At 31.7% G+C, this 21,640-nt stretch overlaps 1 protein-coding gene and 1 long non-coding RNA gene across 7 annotated transcripts; one reads left to right on the top strand and one right to left on the bottom strand.

Moving 5' to 3' along the window:
- Positions 1-624: 624 nt before the first annotated feature.
- LOC122712048 (protein windpipe) lies at positions 625-21,616 on the top strand. 6 transcript variants are annotated; one of them, XM_043931344.1, is made up of 5 exons: positions 7,442-7,996; positions 8,573-8,801; positions 9,026-9,231; positions 16,276-16,331; positions 19,294-21,616. In XM_043931344.1, exon 5 carries the CDS (start codon positions 19,320-19,322, stop codon positions 21,342-21,344), a length of 2,025 nt encoding a protein of 674 aa, XP_043787279.1. In that variant the 5' UTR covers positions 7,442-7,996; positions 8,573-8,801; positions 9,026-9,231; positions 16,276-16,331; positions 19,294-19,319; the 3' UTR covers positions 21,345-21,616. The 6 variants fall into 6 exon arrangements, with proteins under 6 accessions (XP_043787282.1, XP_043787278.1, XP_043787283.1 ...); XM_043931346.1 differs by lacking the exon at positions 8,573-8,801 and having other exon boundaries at positions 9,148-9,231; XM_043931343.1 differs by lacking the exons at positions 7,442-7,996; positions 8,573-8,801; positions 9,026-9,231 and adding an exon at positions 627-1,138.
- Positions 4,001-7,099, bottom strand: LOC122712049. The gene is made up of 3 exons (XR_006346246.1): positions 6,855-7,099; positions 4,522-4,771; positions 4,001-4,461 (listed from the first exon to the last, which is right to left on the bottom strand). It is a non-coding gene; the product is annotated as an uncharacterized LOC122712049 (long non-coding RNA).
- Positions 21,617-21,640: the final 24 nt, after the last annotated feature.

The following is a 21,640-nucleotide window of genomic DNA, read 5'->3' as shown; positions in this document are numbered from 1 at the left end:
AATTTTTCAATATATTGATAAATTTCAAATACAAAAACTGCACTCAATATTTAAAATTCTTTATATACTTATTCCTTATATAATCTTATATTATCAACAATATATTTCAAGAATTTTCAATGAACTATACAAAGATAATCATCTTTGTTACAACTTTTAATCAAGCTGTTTTCAATTGTTTTCAATTATTTTAAACATATTGATAAATTTGTAAAAACTCAATACTTACAATTTGAACATGTACTCAATATTTAAAATTCACATCATTAAAAAACAAAAAAGATCTCAAAGATAATCATATTCTTTCAACAAACTATTCCCTATTCAACTTATTAAAAAAAAAAAAACTACACTCAATATTTAAAATTTCTTATTTCTAAATATCTTATTCTACCGTCAAAGATCAAAGTATCCGAGCAACTATATATTCTACATCTAATAAATTCTACTTAAAATTTACCTTCACACTTAAAAAAAATCTCAAAAACTTTTATAATCTTTACAACTTCCAATAAATTATCTTCGACTGAATCTACTTAAAATCTAGGAAAGAAAAAAAAAAAAAAAGAAAAGAAAAAGCAGCAGGGGGTCACCTATTTATCATTTCAACATTTCAACACACGTTTCTAAAGGACAAACCATAAGAGATCGGCGTTCCTCGGTACGATTTCACCGGTTCCCTTCGAGACAGATCGCGCACACCTATCGCTACCAAGAGTGTGCATCGCGTGGTGGGGTCCGCGAGAGAGCGAGGCCAGAGTTGGCAGCCCTGCTCGCTGGCTACGTTCTCTCGCCCGTGGTCTGTCAGAGTCCACAGTCCTAACTCGGCCTCAGGCTACGATAGATCGTATCTTACGTCCGTTCGATCCTCGCCGTGAATTCATCTTCGCGCGCGTCTTCAACTCGATCAACTGACCTCCACTCTTTCAACTTGCCACCGATCGAACGACCTTTCCAAGTGTTCACCTTCGCCTTCTCTCTTGTGCCTTCTCTATCGATGCATAAGTATCGATAACATTTCCTCAGAGACAGTTCTCTCCTTCTATCCCACTTTCGAGTGCATTGGTGAACCGTTCAAGGATACTTTTGCCGTTTCAAGGATACTGGGATACCATAACGAAAGATCGGAATTTAGGAGGTAAGAGAACACGTGGTTTCACACTCAGCCTTCTAGGGAAGCTGGCCTTCACTCTTGAGAAATCTTGCTTCTGGCTGGAAACAATTTCGAGAAATTGAAAAAGATTGTGTGAATCGAAGATTTTAAAATTATTTTTTTAAATTATTTTTTTTAATTTGGGATTAGGTTTCTTTTTTTTTTTTTTTTTTTTTTTTTTTGATAAAGCTTGTGTCGTTCGTTGATGGATATATGTAGATCTCAAAAGAAAGAAATCAGAATAATTCAGAACTGAGAATTTCTTTTTTTTTTTTTTTTTTTTTAATAAATTTTTCTATCTTTTGTTAATGATTGATAGATCTTGAAAGAAATCAGTGCAAATAATTTGGAATATCTGAGAATTTTTTTTAATAAATTGTTTGCTGATTATTTGATTGATGGCTGGTTAGATTTTGATGATAGTAGTATATCAATTTTGTATAAACCTCTGCGAAGAATTGCTGTGAAATTTCGTTTTAAGAGGAAATGGAAAACGTTAATCAGTACGAAAGCTTCTTATCGCGTGATACAATAGGATAACTACAACAATTTTGATGTCGATCTAAATCTAGTTTCTTGATAATACGTAGGTACGTAACATGGCCATTTATGTATTTTATACTTAACTATACTTTCTTTGTAACTCGAACGAATAATCTATTTATATATTCAATTGTGTAAATGTAATTTGATTCTTATCTCGTATCGCGTATCTCTTCTTTTTTTTCTTCTTCTTCCTCTTCTAAAATTCCACTTCCGATGCATTTAATGGCCGACCCATATTTTTACAAAAATCTGAATAAATCCCTAGAAATCAAGTAGAATCTCTGATCTCGAGACAGGCAGGGTCACTCGATGGGGTGCAAGAGACGGTTTTGTTTTCTTTCATGATAAATGGTAATAGGTTATCGCATATTTCTTCGTCTCTGAAATGAATTTAACAGAAATGCAGTAATTAAGTTGATCTGTATGAAAATTTAAACTGATTGAATTACGTTTAATTTAATATAAAATATAATATATAAATACGTTTTATAGATAGAAGTTAATGCATCGTAACATAGGAAAAGAATTGATAATAAAATTGAAACTTTTTATCAGTAATAACGTTTCATCGTGAGCAAGTAATATTTCGAAGTAATTGGAGGATAGATACTTACTGACCGATTTGAGGAAACATAATAACATATATAACCTCACATTTAACGATTAATAATTATATTTTACGATTATATCCATATTGAAAGTTCAATTTCTATAGTAAATTATTATTTTTAAAATATATATCTGCATCTTATCGTAAAATTAAATTGGTAAATAAGTATATATTATTAACTTAACATGTTCAATTTTACAAAATTATTCATTCTTCGTAATATGAATGAGGAAAGAGAGGAAAGAGAGAAAAATTTTAGCGACAGATTCAATAGTAAACGAAAATGTTACGATGACTGTTAGTTGGTTGACATACCTCCTACAACTACTTGCTTTATTCATTCATCACTTTTCTTCTTTGATTGTTCGTTTGTCACTTACATAGCGATAGGTGTGACAAATACATTTATCCATCAAAACGCTGTTTTCCTTTGATTGGAACATTGCATCTTCTGTCATATAAATAGTAGTTGTCGTTTTGATTTTATTTTTATCGCGTGAATGGAAAATATTTTCCGTCTGTGAAACGAGATATTATTGGTCAATACGTGTTTGTGCGATTGGATCGGCACGTAAATCACGATTAGTCATACTATCGAGACATACTTTCCAAATTTCTGATTTAGAAAGCGAGTAATTTTTGAAAAATTATCATCGATTTGCATTCTGTAATCAGATAATTAATATTTTTTTAATAGTAAATAATTTTAATATGAAATAATAAAAATCTATTTTAAATGATAATTTAATTTAATGCATAATATTTATAAATAAATATTTTAAAAAATTCATTCATTCAAAAATTCAAGTTGATAATAATTTAACATTTTCATACCATTTCATACCATATAATGAAACTTGAAGTTTGCATGAAAATTAGTATTGTCATTTCTTTAAGGCATGTACGAAGTTTATTATTAGATCTCTTAAAGGCCATCCAACGTCGTATTGGTTTTGTTCCATAGTGAGTTATTTTGGCTGTAAATAGCACCACTGTAAATACGAATGTTCCATTTCAAGGACAAATCAACTCTACAACTCTTCAATTTTCTTAAGATCACGATGACGTTGGATATTCTTGTAAATAGGTTCACGATTACATGCTGCTTTTGATTAACATGTTGCACAATACTTATCCAGGCCACGACAGGAACTTAAGGTCGTACAGGTATTATATCTACTCACAATCGAGCATAACGAATCCAAGATACACAAGTGTAATGTACATAAAACTCCTTCATTCAGAATTTTCGAATTTTAAAAAATTTATTTCATATATAAAAAAGAAAAAGAAATGGTAGAAAAAATTTATCAAAGACGTCTATAATTACAATTAATTAAAGATTATACTTTTATATTCTCTAATTGGCTTTAATCTATAATCGTGTGATTATACCAAGTAACTAGTTTAAAATACGAAATTATAGCATAGTTCTGTTTTCTATCGATTGGAATTATACCACTATGAATAAAAATAAATGGAAAAATTTAATGTAAAAGATTCGAAAAATATTTTTCTATTCTTAAAACACTTTTTCGTAAGATATATTTTCGTTGCAAAAATAATTTCACTTGTCTTGAAACTATTTTTATATATGTGTATATGTGTATAATGTGAATCAGAAATATTTGATCAATTCTTATTTCTTTTTTTTTTTTTTTTTTTTTTTGATAAATATTTTTTCAGCGTAGATATGAACTCTTCCTTGAAATAAGAAGACGTGAAATAATAAATATTTTTTTAGGAGTGTAACGTTCAATCGTCTCAAAGCATCGATTTGCCATTACTTAATTAAGATGATACTGATTGGAAGTGATTGCTGGTATTAAGAGATGATTGATATAATAGAAATTCATACAAGTGACGCGTGAATTGGCTTATAATAGATTGTTAAATATTGTAACAGAAATATAATCTACAATCATCTAAATGTTAAATTAGTAACAGCAAGTATGCTCGGTGTACACTTGTTAATAGATTTTTTAATTTGCCATTATTTCATAGGTGTGTCTAAAAGAATTTTGTTAATTAAACGTGGATTTTATATATCTTATCTTTGCTATAAACTCACGAATTTACGATCTTTGGTATTCCTGTGCAATTTCTATTATAACTTCGATAAATTAATTAAGAATTTATAACTGATGAATATCTGAAAAGATAAATGATTTTTAATTCTCATGAATTTTAAGCATCAAAAAATATCACATACCTGAATATTTACATCTCAGTAAACTTATATTATTTTTTCTTTTTTTTTTTTACAGTTGCCATAAATTCTAAGCATTAAAGAATATCATATGCTTGAATATTTACTCAGCATACTTGTAATACTTTTTCTATATTTTTTTTTCTATTTTTTTATTTATCTTTTTATATGTTACAAAATATATAAGTTTCTCGATTAATTGCTATTTTAATTACAATTATCAGTGATAATATACAGCGATTTGATGATTTTTCTAGAAACAGAAAAGCATTAAAAATAATTCATATTCAAATTACCAATGTTTCATTGATATTTTTATATAGTTATATATGTAAGAAAAATGTAAAAATAAAATTATTTAATGAATTTTAAAAAAGATTTTACGATTATTCAAATATGCAACACTTCAATACGAAGTCCAATTGATAAAAAGCAGAGTATTCAATATATTCATAATAAATTTCCAGCTATTTACAAAAAAATCAAATGACGTCATTAAAGCTATTTTTTATGACTTGTTTCATTTATGTCTTTGCATTAATTAAACTAGTTTTATTAGTTATTTCTTAAGTTTCGTTTTCTTGGTTGATGAAAACATTTAACAATATGTAGAGAATATATTTATTAATATATTATTATTATTAATATATTATTAATATATGTAGAGAATATATTTATAGATTTTTATGAAATAATAGTTTAAAAACATTTTATTCTGATCTTTTTATTCTGATTTCATTAATCAGAATAGAAATTATTATTGTTACAATAAAGTTTTTAATAAAAATCAAAATTTTTTATTATATATATTTTTATTGCAATTCTAAGTCATTATTTAAATATATATGATAATAGTTCGCTTATTTGTCACTTTTATCTTCATTACTTCTCTAAGAAAAAAAATGTAATGTAAGTAGCACAATTCTTTCATTCTTATATGTTGATAAGCTTGTTAAAATAATATAAATAATGTATTTTATAATTCATTGATTGCAACACAAGGAGATAAGATTAAGATAATATTTTACCTCATTTTATATTTTTTTTCTTTGAGAACGTAACAGATTATACAATTATAAAAAGTGAATTTAAAAATCTTATGATTTTATTCGATTTCGAAAAAATAAAGGATCACAGTACAAGTTAAAAATTAATGAAATGCGAAGTAACGCATTATTACTAATTTGAAAATGACAGGTGATAAATTGAAAATTTTCCAAAGAATACACGTATCTTTCAATAAGTGACATTACGTGTAATTATCACGTTTTAAATAAATTAAAAATTTTCTTCAAATGATTGTAGATTTTATGTATGTTTTTCTTATCGTTATTTTTATCATTCTGTGTTATCATTATTATATATGATAAACAGAGAATAACGCAATTTTATCTCTTTTTTTTTTGCATCGTAGAAATTTTTAATATCATTTATATGACAGAAAATATAAGTTAATATAGGTATATACATATATAGGTTAAGTGTCTGAAACATCTGTAGAAATAGTAGAAATAAGATTGTGAATAATTTTTTGAAATATTTCATAAATTCTTTATATTTTTAATCTTTATTTAGAATTTTTAAAGAGATCATCGATTGAAATACAATAGAAATTCTATATTTGTCATTAATAAGAAAATCGAATTTGATATATAGAATTTATTATTGAATTAAAAAAAAATAATTGGTTCTTAACCTCAAATTAACTTAACGAATAAACAAAAAATAAAAAAATTCATTTTTATTGAGAAATCATTTATATCATTTATAAATTAATATTAATAATTAATTAATATTAATTAAAAATGTTTTATTATGTTGCGTAATCAAAACAAATAAAAATTTGAGTAAAAATGATTATTTAAAAAATTAATAATGATTATGATACCCAAATATTTACTTTAATACTTTATTATTAATTCTTTGTGGATATTGATTCTCATTCTCGTGAAATTGAGAATATTTTCCATATAAAATAAGGTTATAAATATTTAAATGTTAGAGTTATACAAGAATGTATATTGTTTTGTAAAAATTTGATGGCTAGATTTTATATGCAAAGTAAGCAATCCTTATAAAGAAAGTATCATTCGTAAGAGCATTGATAGAAAAATGTAAATATGCTAATTTAATGCGAAACAGCAGGAACTGCAGAAAATTAGAGAACAATCTAATCTTTTCATACCAAATATATAAAGAAATTTTATAACAAAATTTTCACAAAATGTAATCATCACAAAATGAAATGAAATCAATTTGATTATTAGTAATTAAACATCGCATTGTATATTAAAACTTAATTTAACTTATTTAATTTCATTTAATTTTAACTATACCTTTGATGTCGATGTAGCGATATTCTATCTATAAAGCATTAAATTTAAGATATCTCCACAATTATATCCGATTTCGATTTACAAATAATCGATGTAGAAATCGCTCGAATGTTATCATTTTTATGAAAACCACGTTTCGATATTGATTACAAAATCTATGATTAAATGTGATCCTGCAAAACCGCAAACTCGCTTATCCGTTATACTGTTCTTTGAAAGGCAACGTTGACCTAAACATTTCAAACTATACAGAAATATGGAGGCAATTAGCCGCGAGAGGTCGTTGTTACTCATCTTGGTTAATTCATGAATCTCTCACTCGCGTCTCCTAACGCACGTGTCGAGTAAGTAATATACGCATGAATCTTCCGCGAAGGTTATGTACCTTCGAACGGGAGAGCATTGACGCAATAACTGGCACGTGAAAGATGAAAAATAACGAAATAGGAAATTGAAAGGTAACGAGAGGAAAAAGGAGGAAGAATAAGATGTGAAAAACAAGTTGTAAGAGGTATATAAGATGGGTATAAAGATTGTTAAAAATTCTGATGGCGTCGTAAAGAGAATCGTGTTATTAGGAATAGCTTGTAAAGCAACAGTTATTGATGATTAAAATAGACACTTGTTCTTGTGTTATAAATATTATACTTATTGCGTGTGCCGAAGAATAAAAAAAATTAATTTAGCTTAATATTGCGATTTTTGCATAATGAATACTTAAACATAACCTCTATTATCAAAGCAATTACAAAAAAAAATACGTTATTAATATTTATCCATATTTATTATAACGCTCAAAGAAATAATAAATTGTCAGAAATAAAAAAATAAAGAGTTACGGTGTACTAGTGTATGATCTAGTGATAATAATAAACTAGGAAAAGACATTGGTGACGACAATGCTGATATTTCAAAGCCGATAGAAATGATCTATGACCTCTGCATATTTATTTTATTTTCGATCGGTCAATTGTCCATTTTCTTCATTCGGTTCTCATAGTATTCGTGTTTTCAGTTGTTCGAAACGGTTAGTGACAGTGCGTGTGCAGTCCACATTACATTTGCGGTTGGCGGTATGTGAAATCAATGGAGGACGACGAGATATAGTTGTATACGGTGAAATTCTGTAATAACACGATACGGTACGTTGCACAATTCACATATCGTGGGATATGCTAAAATATACCGATACATCTTGAAGTTTTTATCGAAAACCGGAAACAATAATCCAATTATTTAACTTTGGACGAGCGGAAAATGATAATTGACTACTTATATAGTATTATCAAGAAAAATGATTTGACAGTTTTGAAATTTTTTTTGACATTTAAATATAATTGATATATGATTCTCGTTAAAATAATTGAACGAAATATGCAAACTATAATTTTGGATAGATATAATATTTTATTATCTCATTACGAAACTATTATATTGAAAAAATATAATGTATAATATAAATACATAAACTATATAAATATTATATTTTTAAAATATAATATTTTGAAGAAAATAAGATAATATGAGATTAAAACGAATATTTGAGTAATAAAATCATTTAACTTTCGATAATGAATTTCTTATATATATACTCAATTATTAATACACAGTATATTTTAAATATTGAACGTTCTGAAAATATATTATTTGAATTCTTTAAATATTTACAAATCGTATGCTTTTTGTTTATTTGCTATTATTAATTTATTTTATTACAGATTTTAAAATTTTTTGCAAAATTGGATAGATGGAACATTTGGATCAATGTTATATTTATAAAACAGTTAAAATATGAAATTTTCGATTATTCGAATATTTCTTACGTACTAGAAACCATATATTCGCGTATAACTAACTCTGGAAGATTGCTTTAGATAAGATAAGATAAGATTTACACTCCTTGTACCGATTCTTACATTTTTTTTTCTTCCTTTTTAAAAACTTAATGTAAGTTGATATTTATTTATGTTTAATTTTTTATTTTTTGCTTATTATAGAATTAATGAGAAAACATCATGTAAAATTTTTTTTCATTAAAAGAAACATCTATCAATACGATATAAAATATATATCGTTTAAATTTTTACGATTTTTAAATAATAAGAATTAACTTCGAAAAATTTTAATTCAATAATTTAATAAAAATAACATAATAATTTTATTATTCACAGGTCTTTCATTTAAATTTCATATTTTTCAATTGATTAGATTGAATCTCTTACATAATCTCTTGATAGACGTATGCCGATTACCAAGCTGAAAAACGATCGAGGTGTTATAATAACATTTTCAGATCTGATTTCATACGAGACAAGCCGTCTGCATATCAACGGATCTCTTCCTGTTAAGTACAGGTCACGGATGAAAGTTGAATGAAGTGAGTGCATCATATACGTGGTATCACGATTTGACTTCATTAAACGACCTTTTTTGCTACTATACGTGAATCGGTTGTAACGAGGTGCGATATGTCTGCTTCCGTGATTCAACTGACCCTGCGACCAATTTAGATGGAACAATGGTTATTAGCTAGTCATACTTTTATTTTTTTCTATTTATCTATAATATAAATTTACTAATTTTAATTTAATGAAAAACCATTTCTTCTACTTTCTCTCATTATCCATGATAGAAATTTTTTAAATGAAAAATCATTTTTTCTTACTTTCTATTTTTTTCTATTATAATATTTTATCTTTTAATCTTTCAATCTTTTACTTTTTTCTTTTTTTATTCATAATATAAAATTTTCTAATTTTTTCAAATAAAAAATTACACCGATAATAGCTGTTTCACTAAATAACTAGAGTCATTTATTTTTGTTTCGAATGAAAGTATTCATAAATATTATACAAAAATACATAGTTTTATTTTCACATGTAAATATTTAAAGAAATTAAATTCTAAACACGTATTCTTACATTCGTGCTATATAAATAAATATATAGGGAATGTTAAGGTCGACTGGTTAATTGAATGTAATCATAAGACGATCTTAAAGTTAAATCGTCACTAGAAGGATAACAGGCTAGATTTTGAGGACATTGTCCCTAGCTTGTAACTCTTAAAGTAATATGGAAATCGAGTTGACCTATATTCCATTACAAAAATTATTCTGATTCATATCTTTGCTTTCAATGCCATTAATAAATCTTATCATTATTTTAATTTGTAAGCATAAGTAATTAAATTTATATAATTATATTACACTAATTTATTTTCTCATATAAATAAAAAGTTATTATTATATCTCATATAAATTAAAAGTAGAAGATAAAATCGTTAAAAAAAATATTATTTTTCTTGTATAAGTGACTTTGTGTTTTCAAATGGAAATAATTAATATATTTTTGAAACCTTGGATCAAGAATCGTAGTGAACAATAAAGAGAGGAAGTCTCTCAATCATTGTGGGGAATTCATTGACATGCTTACATAATGTAATCACGGATTAATTAGAAAAGTGAGTGAATATAGAGGATTCCAGAAGAAACCAGAAAGTTAATACTATTATAATTAATTATTATTATTATTATATTTCAATTTCATCATGTCATGTTATGGCTTAAGAAGATCAACACGCATCATCGAATCATCATTATTTTAAAATAGAAACTATGTTTCAATAGTCAAAAGTAATTGTAATCATTTTTAATTCTCCATATTTGTTATCTGTATAAGAAGAACCATTTGGAACATTTAGAGTTCGCTCTTTATTCTCGGTTGAATGATGTGCACAGCCATTCGAATCTTTTGTTTCACTACGAAATATATGTCACAACCATATATCGCTCTTAATTGCTTTTATTAAACAGCCAATAAGAAAAGTAACTGACCATTTTGATTCTTCTAATGCAAATATATTCAAGTACATATGGTTATAATCATGAAGAATAAATTTTTAAATTACAAAAAATATATATAATTTAAATGCCATTCTACATGTCTAGTTGTTACATTATATATAGAAAACCAGTTTATGTTATGATAAAATTATTTTTTTATTGTATCACAAATAACTTATCAAAGTTAAATGATAATTGTGAAGTTGATAATTAATTCTTTAGACTACTCGTTATATTAAAATAAAATTTTTTTTTATATAAATCAATTATGTATCAAGAGAAACTAAAATTCTTTTGATTCGTATCTTATCTTCTTATATAATTATAAAAGGATAAAATGCAATGACTGTTAAACTTGCGATAGAGAAATTGTCGCGATTATACGATTAACGATATAGAACATTTCAATTTGAATAACTGACTACTTTATTCTTATCAATTTTTCATATTTACTTTATCTACGTTTTATATTAACATAATTTTACAACATATTTTACTTTTATAAAAAATCAAAAGAAAAAAAATGTCACTAACATCATAAACTACGCTTCATTCTGTTTTGATTAAACTAGGGGGAAAAAAATATCAAAGTTAATCGAGATAGGTTATGAATTAATGAATAAATCTGAAAAACGTTAACATCATTCTTCATAATGATTCTATGAAAAAAATATCTAAATTCAAATATTTTTTTTTCTCAGTGCTTTTTAACATTCAGAATTCTTTGTAAATATTAATATTCTTCATATCCAATAATAACATTCCTATAATAAATCCTTTGTCGATTATTCTCCATCGATAATATCCTTTGTAATATATTTTATTCATTATTCTCTGTCGATAACATTCTAATAATATTCTTTATAAATCTTCGTAATATTTTTAAATACTTTTTAACATTCAAAACTAACTTTCAAATCGAATATCCACCATTAAAAGAACGATTTAAAAATTTTCATCTGGCACGATATATTCCACTTGCATAGTTTCTGGATTTTTATCGACTGCGGATGATTAATCGAAAGCGGCGGGCTCGTAACTAGGGGAAGCTCGTTAGAAAAACAAATATTGCTCGTTATTTCCGATTACATCGAGTTGATTGACCTGTTCTGACGTATAGGTCCCGAGGCTGATTTCTGGTGCGTTACGGTTTGCTAATCGTTTCGCACGACCGGCTGCCATCGATACCGCGATACCTGTGTGGTTGAGACACTCTCCCTGTGTGGCCTGCGTCTCTCTTTTTTCCATCTTTCCGTCTCTTTCCCCCTTCTTGCTTATTGCCAGCCCGCATTCCCTCGTACACCGCTTTCCTTTTTCCTCGGTTGTTCCCACTTCTCTTCCCTTTTTTCCTTCTTCGAGCGTACGTACTACCTTGTCCTCGTCGTCGTTGCGCGTCGAGGTGTCGGAATCCCAGCGTATCCTCGAAACATTTTGACGTTAAATCGGTTCAGCCTCTTAAGCTTTTAAATTTATCGTGGATCGATTTTTAACAATTTTTTTTTTTTTTTTGGAATATCGCATAATCGAAAAAAAATTGCTCATCATCTCTGAAATACATATACATATTTGAATTGAATTGTTGAAATTTTTATTTTTTTTTTAAATTTAATAATTAAAATTAAAAATAAATAAAATAATTTTAATAATTAATAATTTAATAATTAATTTTAATAATAAAAAATAAAAAAAATAAATAAATTAATAATTAAAATTATAAATTAAATTTAATACGGATTCGAGTGATTTTCCTTCGAAATGATTATTTTGCACGATCGAAAAATTGGCATTCTTTTTCTCACCATTCTTCAAAAAAGAATTTTAAAATTTTTTTTAATCTTTTGAATTTATCATATACGGATCCATGAACAATTTCTTTTCTTTTTTAGAAAACTCTATCGAAAGATCGACAACAATATTTCATTCTGATGATAAATAAAATAGAAGAAAAATAGTATATATATATATATACATCGGGAATAAATAAAGCGAGAAATATTGCGTGCTTTCTCCTAGTAACTCATTCGCTCGTCTCGAGGACTTGGCAGACTCCCCTTGGGGGGTCCGCGGACCACAGGTTAAGAACTGCCGCTTTAAATGGATATTGCAGATGTTGAATCTACGATTGCGCCCAATATCCGCGCGATAATTATATACAGCTGCGCCTTTGCTAATTTTAATTCTATTACGTTCGAATAATTGCTCTTCTAATGCCATCGCGATGGCTTTACCATGGCCACGTGTAAATCTTGCGAAATAATGGCGCAACGAAGGAAACAATCCTTACTTCCTTCCCCATCAACTTTCTTTAATTACGCGTTTCAAACACATTTCGATTCGATTCTTCGATTCGATTTTTATAATTCATACGGATTATAATCTCGATCTTAGAGATACATTGAGCACTATTTATCAAATTATCCGAAGAATGAGTAAAGCGTTCGATTTAAATTGTTGGTAAAAAAAAAAAAAAAAAAAAAAAAGGAAAAAGATTGCTTCCTGTCCACGATGACATTCAATTTAATAATTATATATAATTTAGAGAAAAAAATTATAATACTAAGGAAAACTAATTGATCACCCGTTTTTAATGATACTAATTCTTTCAATTTGTTTTTTTTTTTTTCCCCTCCTGTTTGCAATTTTCTTGATAAAAATGCATGTACGTCAAACAAAATCAAAACAAATTACACGAATAATTGCATAAAGTTTTAGACGAAATTTCGTCAAGTTTCGAAATTATCGCGCGCGCGCGCGCACACACACACACACAAACTCGTCCTCGCAGGGATTAACATATTCACACTTCGTTCGTTGAGATCATCGAGATCATCGTTGAATGATTCACCATTGGCGCGAGAGACGGGATGATTATCGATGATCGGTGATGAGAGGAGAGGAGAGGGAAAAAAAAGGAGGGGGGAGGGTTGAGTCATCGTCGCCTTCTTCGATTCTCGATTTCGAACGAAGGAGGAAGCTCGCAGCGGGATCCGCGAATCCGACACTTTCGTTCCTTCCCCGTATCGAAAGGTGCACGACCTCGTGAATCGGCTTCTGGAATTGCCTCGCCTCGCCTCGCCTCTCCTTTCCCCCTCCTCCGTATCTAGAAACACGTGGTGAACTGGACCACGAGGCCGTGAATGTACCGTTAGCAGCCGCTGCAACCGGCAAAAAAAGAAAAGTCGAGCCGTGACCAAAGCGGGTGTGTAGCGCTCGTTGCCAGCCGTTCGTCACGACTTCCAATTTCCTGGTCATCCGTACAGTAAACCCCATTGTCGCTTCACCCCGAATCCTTTCATCTCAATCCTTTCTTCAAACGTGCGGGATATTCGATTCGCCACACTTCGTATCCGTGAATTTGAATAGATATCAATGATTTTTAATTTAATAATTTTTTCTTTTTTAAATTCGTAACCACGATTTGAAGAAGATTTGAAGAAGATTCGCGTGATTGAATTTTACGTGAAAAAAGTTCTTGGTAAAATAATAATAATAATAATAATAATAATAAGGAAGAGATACGAATAATCAATATTTAAATGGTAAATAATTGTACGGAACGAGGGATCAAATATTTGAAATAAGTTTATTAATTTCATTTTTTTTTAAATTTAATTAAAAATGAAAATTATGATGAATAAATAATTAGAAATATATATATATATATAAAATATATAAAATAAATAAAGAATTGTTTAATTAGTAATATTTGAGGGATACTTTCCAAAAACTGTTTGATTTTCTTTCTTTGCGCTAATAAAATTTCCAAACGATCGAAACGGGTGTCGTTCCGTTGTTACATTGGTCAAAGAAAAATGTCGTCGAAGATTAAGACGATGCTCGTTAAATAATTTTTTTCCCTTCTTTATCGTGGCCAAGTAACGTTTGTATCTTTCCTTGGATCCAATAGATTATTTGGGCCAACTTCGTATAGTGCGAACGAGACGAACGACCTTGAAGCTCGAACTTAAACGACGTTGCTTTCGTCTTCCGTCCCTCGCGTGTCTCTGTAAATCGCGAAATTCTATAGATATTGGGTCGCATTGGACATCATCTTAAATATCTATTTAGTTTTATAACTAATTAAAGGGAATGTGACATTATACGATACACGAGAAAATAATTTTCCACGGAGTTTGATCCAAAGTGAAAAAAAAAAAGGTGTAATTATTTTACGATTTATTATTCATGACTCGTACGACAATTATACGCGAACGTCTCCGATAAACAATTTCTTATCGGTGGATAATGGAAATTTGCACGATCGTGAACATTCGCGCTTGTTTGTATCGTGATTGTTTGCATAAATAATTAAAAAAAAAGAATAAGGAAGGAATATATAAATTTCGAATAAATTATTATTCTGCCATTGCAACTGGCTCTGTCGATAAATAAATCTTAAAAACTGGATTGGAACGTTTTTCTTTTAAAAAAAAAATGAAAAAAAAAATTGCATTTTACGTAGATTAATGAGAAATCGTAACGTGTAATTGTTGTTGTGTACGTATATACACGCACGGCTTCGAGCGTAATAACGTTTGCTCTTTGAACTCGAAGAAAATTGTGAATGTTTGCCGAGAGACATGCCGTGTCGTGCGTAAGAAAGCAAGAATTGAGAAATATATGAAAGTATGCGAGAACATTACCAAACATTAAGAGAAACCTACCTTGTCGGCTATAATCGTATATATATATATATATTACTCGAGCAAATTTTTATAGCTATTGATATCACTAACATTACTTATTATAATGTACATATATTATATATCACTCGTCGAGCAAATTTCGCGTATAACAATATAAATATATTACATAAATTATTACCAATATATATAATATTTCAGTTCAACACGCATATCATTGAATTCGAGATAAAATTGCCCGAGTTCGAATAATTGAACGAATAATAAAATAAATTATAATAAATATATAAAATATAAATTAAAATAAATAATTAATAATAAAATTAAAATAAATAAATTAAAATAAATATAATTGATCAAAACGCTTAGATTCAAAAAAATATTAAATTTAAAATTGATCTTATATATTATAAAAAAAAAATCAATATAAATATTCTTCTATAATGTATGTACATTTTTCGAATATAATGTAAAATAATCTTTTATCATATACCCATATTTTATATCACGCGTTTCGAAGCGATTCCCCTTCGCGAATCACTTTTTATTTTTTTTCCTTTTTTGATATTTCAATTTTCACAAGAATCGCGAGGAAGCTTGCTCTTTTCCATTATTCATCGTTCGTCCGCTTGGGAAAACGAATATATTTTTTTTTTTCTACGTTTTCGCGTAAAGATGTTACGTCATCGAAGAGGAATCCATCCGAACCACAGCGTTTAATTTTTGAATTATTTCATCAAAATCGTAATATATTTTTTTTCATCGAGAATGAAAATTCGATGTTTCGTCAATATCTTCCGATTAAAAAAGTTTAATAGGCTTATTATTATACGTTGTACGATGAATATTCATCTCATATATTAATATAATATCTTTATACATTCAATAATTCAATATTATTTATATATACATATCTCTTTTAATCCCTTTTCAGATGCTGTCAAAACTGCGGCGTTGCCGAGGTTAAACTATCTGATCGAAATTAAAACAGTAAGTCTTATTCCTGTTAAACGTGAAAATTAAAATTAATAAAAAAATTACCTGAAAAGAAATATTCATGCTCGTCAATTGGAAAATCCGTTATTAGCCATGACCTATCTCCACCCACGCGATAACAAAACCGAGACAGCTTTGCGCGCTACGTGGCTGCTTAAGTTCTATCAACAAGTCGTGTCTGTTTCTAGTTAGGCATATAAATTGTGAGAAGTATGATAATCGCAAGCGATACACGTTGTTGGTTGGACTTTAGATCGATCGCTCGTCGAGCAAATTTTTACGCGATTGATGTCATTAATATCATTAATATTTCCTTGTTAAAAATTTCTTTGTTCGTGTATACGTGTGTAATATAATAATACAAATATTAATTACATAAATTACTAATATATTAATATTTCGGTTCAAAGTACGTATCATTAATTTATCATATCGAATTCGAGGTAAAATTTCTCGCGCTCGAATAATTGAACGAACAATAAAATAGATAAATTAAAGTAAATGTGATTGAATCGAAACGCTTAGATCCGAAAAATATTGAATTTAAAATTAAATCTTATAAGTGTAATATTAAATAAATATAAATAAATCCAAAAATTAATTTAGATTCCTAACCTCAAACGGTGTTCGATTTAATCCAATTGATATTCTTATAAAGAACATTGGATATAAAACCAAAATTACAAATTTAATATTATTTCGATAATCGTTAAATTCTAGAAAAAGTAAAAACATTCGATTAATAATATTAGTCTAAAAAAAGTAAATTATGAATGAAATTATTGTCGATACTAATCGTTGAATAATTGCATAATTACAATTTGAAATTCAACCTGCAAATAAAATTGAGTAGACTCCATATCCTAAAACTATTAATATAAATAATTCAATTCTATAATTCAATGATATATTAACTTAATTCAAGGATATAAAATTCATAATATTAAACATATATAAAAAATATAAATATTTTTTGATGTTTTGGAAATATCTTCTGTTTAGATATTACGATGTGCAAAAATGCGAATTTGATAGAGTTATTTTTAAATATTTATTTTTATTAAAACAACTAGAACAACATTTTTTATAATCTCGTTTGGCGTTATTATTACGTTTCGAGGAATCAATTATCGAAATAATTTCAACTATTAAATTTTGGTTTATATTTGTCGCAAACGAACGAGTAAATAAATTCCGAAGGGATATCGATATTGAGAATGATATTTTTTCAAGAAATGGGAATCACAAATCGATCGTTTAATTTCCATTTTGTTAAGTAATTGTATAATATTTGCAAAAAATAATTCTCGAGAGTGCTTCAACTCTCTCTTTCGACCTAATATTTGCATTATTACTCATCCATTCTAAATCTATATCTACATCGATTTTTTTTTTTATTTAATTCCACGAAAAATCGAAGGATAAATCCATGCACAACTATTCCATATTGAAGATTATTAAAAGAAACGAATCACAAGTTCAATATTTTTTCTCTCGTAGAACAGGAAATCCCTATGACGTATATATATATATATATATATACATTCTCGTGAAATATATCGATAATCTTGCACAAACGAATATTTAAATATCTCGTATAATATAAAGATTATAAATATAAGAAAATCATTAATGCAAAAAAAATTAAAGACACGCTTTCTTTTAATCCCACGTAGAATACCAATCACGTAAATCGATGTCTCTATCTAGCCTCTAGATTCTAGTAGACTAGCCGACGACGAGACCACATTACTTTCGTCGTTATTTACATTTGTATTTGCATATTATTCGCGCGGACGTGACGCCATTCGTTCGACGATTTCTATATATTCACGCTCTCTTGAAGGAAACCTTGTCATTCGTCGTCGTTCGAAGCTTTCACGGAGAAACGCGCAAGCACTGAAACCCTCTTTTTTCTCTCGATCGTAATCACCTAGTTATCCTATGGAAGGAGATGAAGGCAGCTTGCACACCATGAGTTCTTTGTACGCCTTGAAACCGGTCGAATCAAACGCCCTTTGTTTTTCAAGGCAATAATTCGGATAATTGACACCATTGTTCGCCCTTGTTTCGTCCGCATCGATGCAAATACGAATTAATAAAAAAAAACACGACCACGAGATAACCTCAAACATGTCCGCCCGATTCCGCCGACCAATAACTGCCCGATCGACAGGATCGCCATCTGTCTTCCGATTCTTCGCTCCCTCTATCCGCCGAATTTTATTCTCTCAAGCAAGTTGAGAATTCTGGGGAATCGTAGGGAAAAATAGGGAATTATTTTAACCCTATGCGCTCGAATGGTAACTCTTTGCCACCAGTCGGTTCGATGCGGTAATTCGACAATATTTATTTACGTTTTATTTTTTTAAAATATCGCTTCACGAATTCCTAAACTCTTTACGTGTAATCTTGCAAAGCGTGGTATAATATACTATCGAATAATTAGATTTTCTTTATCTCAAATTAAACCGTGATCGCAAATCGAAATATACTAGAAATATTATTTTCAAAGTTTTCGAGTTTCGTAAGCATACGGAATACGGTAATGATATTAGATCGAGCGAAGATGAGTTTGATCATTCGTTATAGAATAACGAAATTATTTTTATTCGTTAAGAAATCGACGATGGAGGAGAGAAGGAAAATAGAGATATAGTATAAGAAGAAATAGAAATGAATGTGAGAACACTTTATGAAACACATTTTATCGCGATACTTGCCCCGACGAACCGAGGATGCAAAATATCACGCAACAATACTTCGACATTCGACAAATTTCCTTTTCATTACACATACATAAAAACATTACATAAGAATACAAAAGATTCGTTAATCAAATCGTTTTTCAAACAAAATCATTTTTCAACTTAATCCAACTTCTTGAAAAAACAGAAATTATGGAATATCCGATCCGATCGAATGTCATATCATATCTTCCTTTCTCTTTCGACAGGTGGGAATCGGATCAGAGAGAGAAAAATGTTAACCACGGTGCTCCCATTGCTGTTGATCATCTCGGCTCGCGCGGGTACGTGCGACGGTTTGTGCGTGTTGGAGAACGGAACGAGGGCACGTTGCCAGGCCCTGGAGGACATCAAATACATCGAAACGTACGATCTCGAGCCGCTCAAGGCCCACGTGAGGGAGCCGATCCTCCGCCCGTCCACGGTCTTCGTCAATTTCACCGGCCTCCGCCACCTCGACCTGTCGGCCGGCTCCCTCGAAAGGATAGAGGCGGGCGCCTTTCTGCCACTGTCCAACCTGAGGAGCTTGAACCTCGCCGAGAATCGTATCCACGACATCGAAACGGGCTCCATGGACGGGCTCGACCGATTGCACACCCTCTCGCTTCGTGGAAATCGTCTTCGACACCTGCCCCCCGAACTTGCCCGGCTCAAGCTCCTGAAACACCTCGACCTCCAGGGCAACCCCCTTCGTTGCGACTGCGCCACCCTCGGCGCCAGGGACCTGTTGGCGAGCAGGGGGGTGAAATTCGGGGGGAACGTGGTGTGCGCCTCCCCTGCCAACTCGAGGGGGATCCCCCTCGGCAAATTGGACGCTGCGATCGTTTGCCGATTCGAGGAGCAGGATCTCCTCGGGATGCAGAACGACCAGGCCGACGAAAGTTTCTACGACAGCTCCGGCGATTCTTCCGGCAAACGCTACGACGAGGAGGAGAAGGAGGAGGAGGAGGAGGAGGGGGGGAGCACGGAGATCGCGGAGACCACGATCCGAGCTGAGAGCGAGACTCCGTTCCGCGAGATCGACGAGCCCCCGCCCCCCGTCTCCACCCCGTTTTTCGAGGAGGTGGAGCCCCCTTCCACCTTCCTGGGGGAGTCCTCGACCGAGGGGGCGAGCGTAGCGAGGGGGATGGAGGGGGGGGCGTCGTCGAGGACCAGCTTCACCAGCGAGAAGATACACGAGGACGGCCTGTTCTATCCAACCGAGGGTTCGGGCACCGTGGACGAGGAGGAGGGGGAGGAGGGCTCGGGGGTGGAGGGTTCGGGAATCGGGGCGACTTCGATCGACCCGTCGAGGGGGAAGGAGGAGGAGGGGGGGTTCTCGTTGTTCGACGGCCTGTACAACATGTTTTGGGGGACGACGGAGGAGATCACGACGAAAGGGGATCCCGATCTGGAGGAGGAGCAGTTCATCTACGCGACGCCGAGCAAGGGGGAGAAACAAGCGGAAGAGGAGGAGGAGGGGGGGGAGGAGGAGGAGGAGGAGGAGGAGGATAAAGCGTCGACGAGCACCACGAGCGCCATCACCACCACCACCACCACCACCACCACAACGACCACCGCCAACTCCATCACCACGGAGATCATCCTCGTCCCGGGCGTCAAGTTCGTCGACGACTCGAGCAAATCGGGGAACGTGAGGATCGAGGAGGGGGAGGGGGACGAGTTGGCCTCGCCTACCAGGCAATCGAAGAAAGGGATGGGCTCGTACGTGGTGCTCGCCGCCCTTTTGGCGATTCTCGCCACTTTGATCGGGTTCGCAGCGTACAAGGGGGGCTTCTGCAGGAGGAGGAGGAAGAGGGGGGACGTGGAGAACGGGACCGAGTTGAAGGACATGCAGAAAGCGTTGCTGGAGACGGCGAACGCGGGGGCGCAGGCGAAGGTTGCCTCGAACGGGAACGTGGAGAGCGCCCCCCTAGTCGTCGACCAGACCGATCAGACCTTCGATCACGACGAGATCAAGGTTTCGAACGATTGCCGGATAGCGGCTGATATATCGAAGAGGAACTCCGTTTCCGAGCCGCCTCGGGCGAAGTCGAGGTCTCCTTCGAGGGGGAGGAGGAGCGGAAGGGACTCGGTGGATGGAAACACGTCGTCGAGAGAGGACGCCGTGGAGGATCGCGTGCAACAGCAACAACCTCCGTTGAGCCCTGGCGCCCAGAGAGTGAAGATCACGGTCCAAGAGAATCCTGACAGCGTGCCAAAGACGCCTATACTCATCACGAGAACGTCGAACGGTGAGAATCTAGTCAAGACGCCTTGAGATCGCCCCTCCCCCCTCCCTCGAGGGAGGAAAACGATGGATCTGGCCGACGGATGGGAAATTCGAAAGGAGGAGAGGGAGGAAGAAAGGTGAAAGAAGATTAAAAAAAAATATATATATATATAAAAAATGAAGAAAAAGAGTTGCGTTCGACGAGCGTGAAGGATTCGCGTCGAATTTGATTGTCGGTAAGATTGATCGAGCGTGTTGCCGCCAGTGTTCCTAAAGAAAAGAAAAAAAAAAGAAAAAAAAAAGAAAAAAAAAAGAATGTTGACACAACGAATTATCGATACTCT

Source organism: Apis laboriosa, unplaced genomic scaffold (assembly GCF_014066325.1).
Source record: "Apis laboriosa isolate Shangri-la unplaced genomic scaffold, ASM1406632v1 scaffold18_cov149, whole genome shotgun sequence".
In the NCBI taxonomy this organism is placed as follows: domain Eukaryota; kingdom Metazoa; phylum Arthropoda; class Insecta; order Hymenoptera; family Apidae; genus Apis; species Apis laboriosa.
This window is presented reverse-complemented; position numbering and strand designations above follow the sequence as displayed.

Bases quoted from the DNA above. Each gene is read 5' to 3' on its own strand.
- LOC122712048 (XM_043931347.1), top strand. From the start codon at position 19,320: ATGTTAACCACGGTGCTCCCATTGCTGTTGATCATCTCGGCTCGCGCG.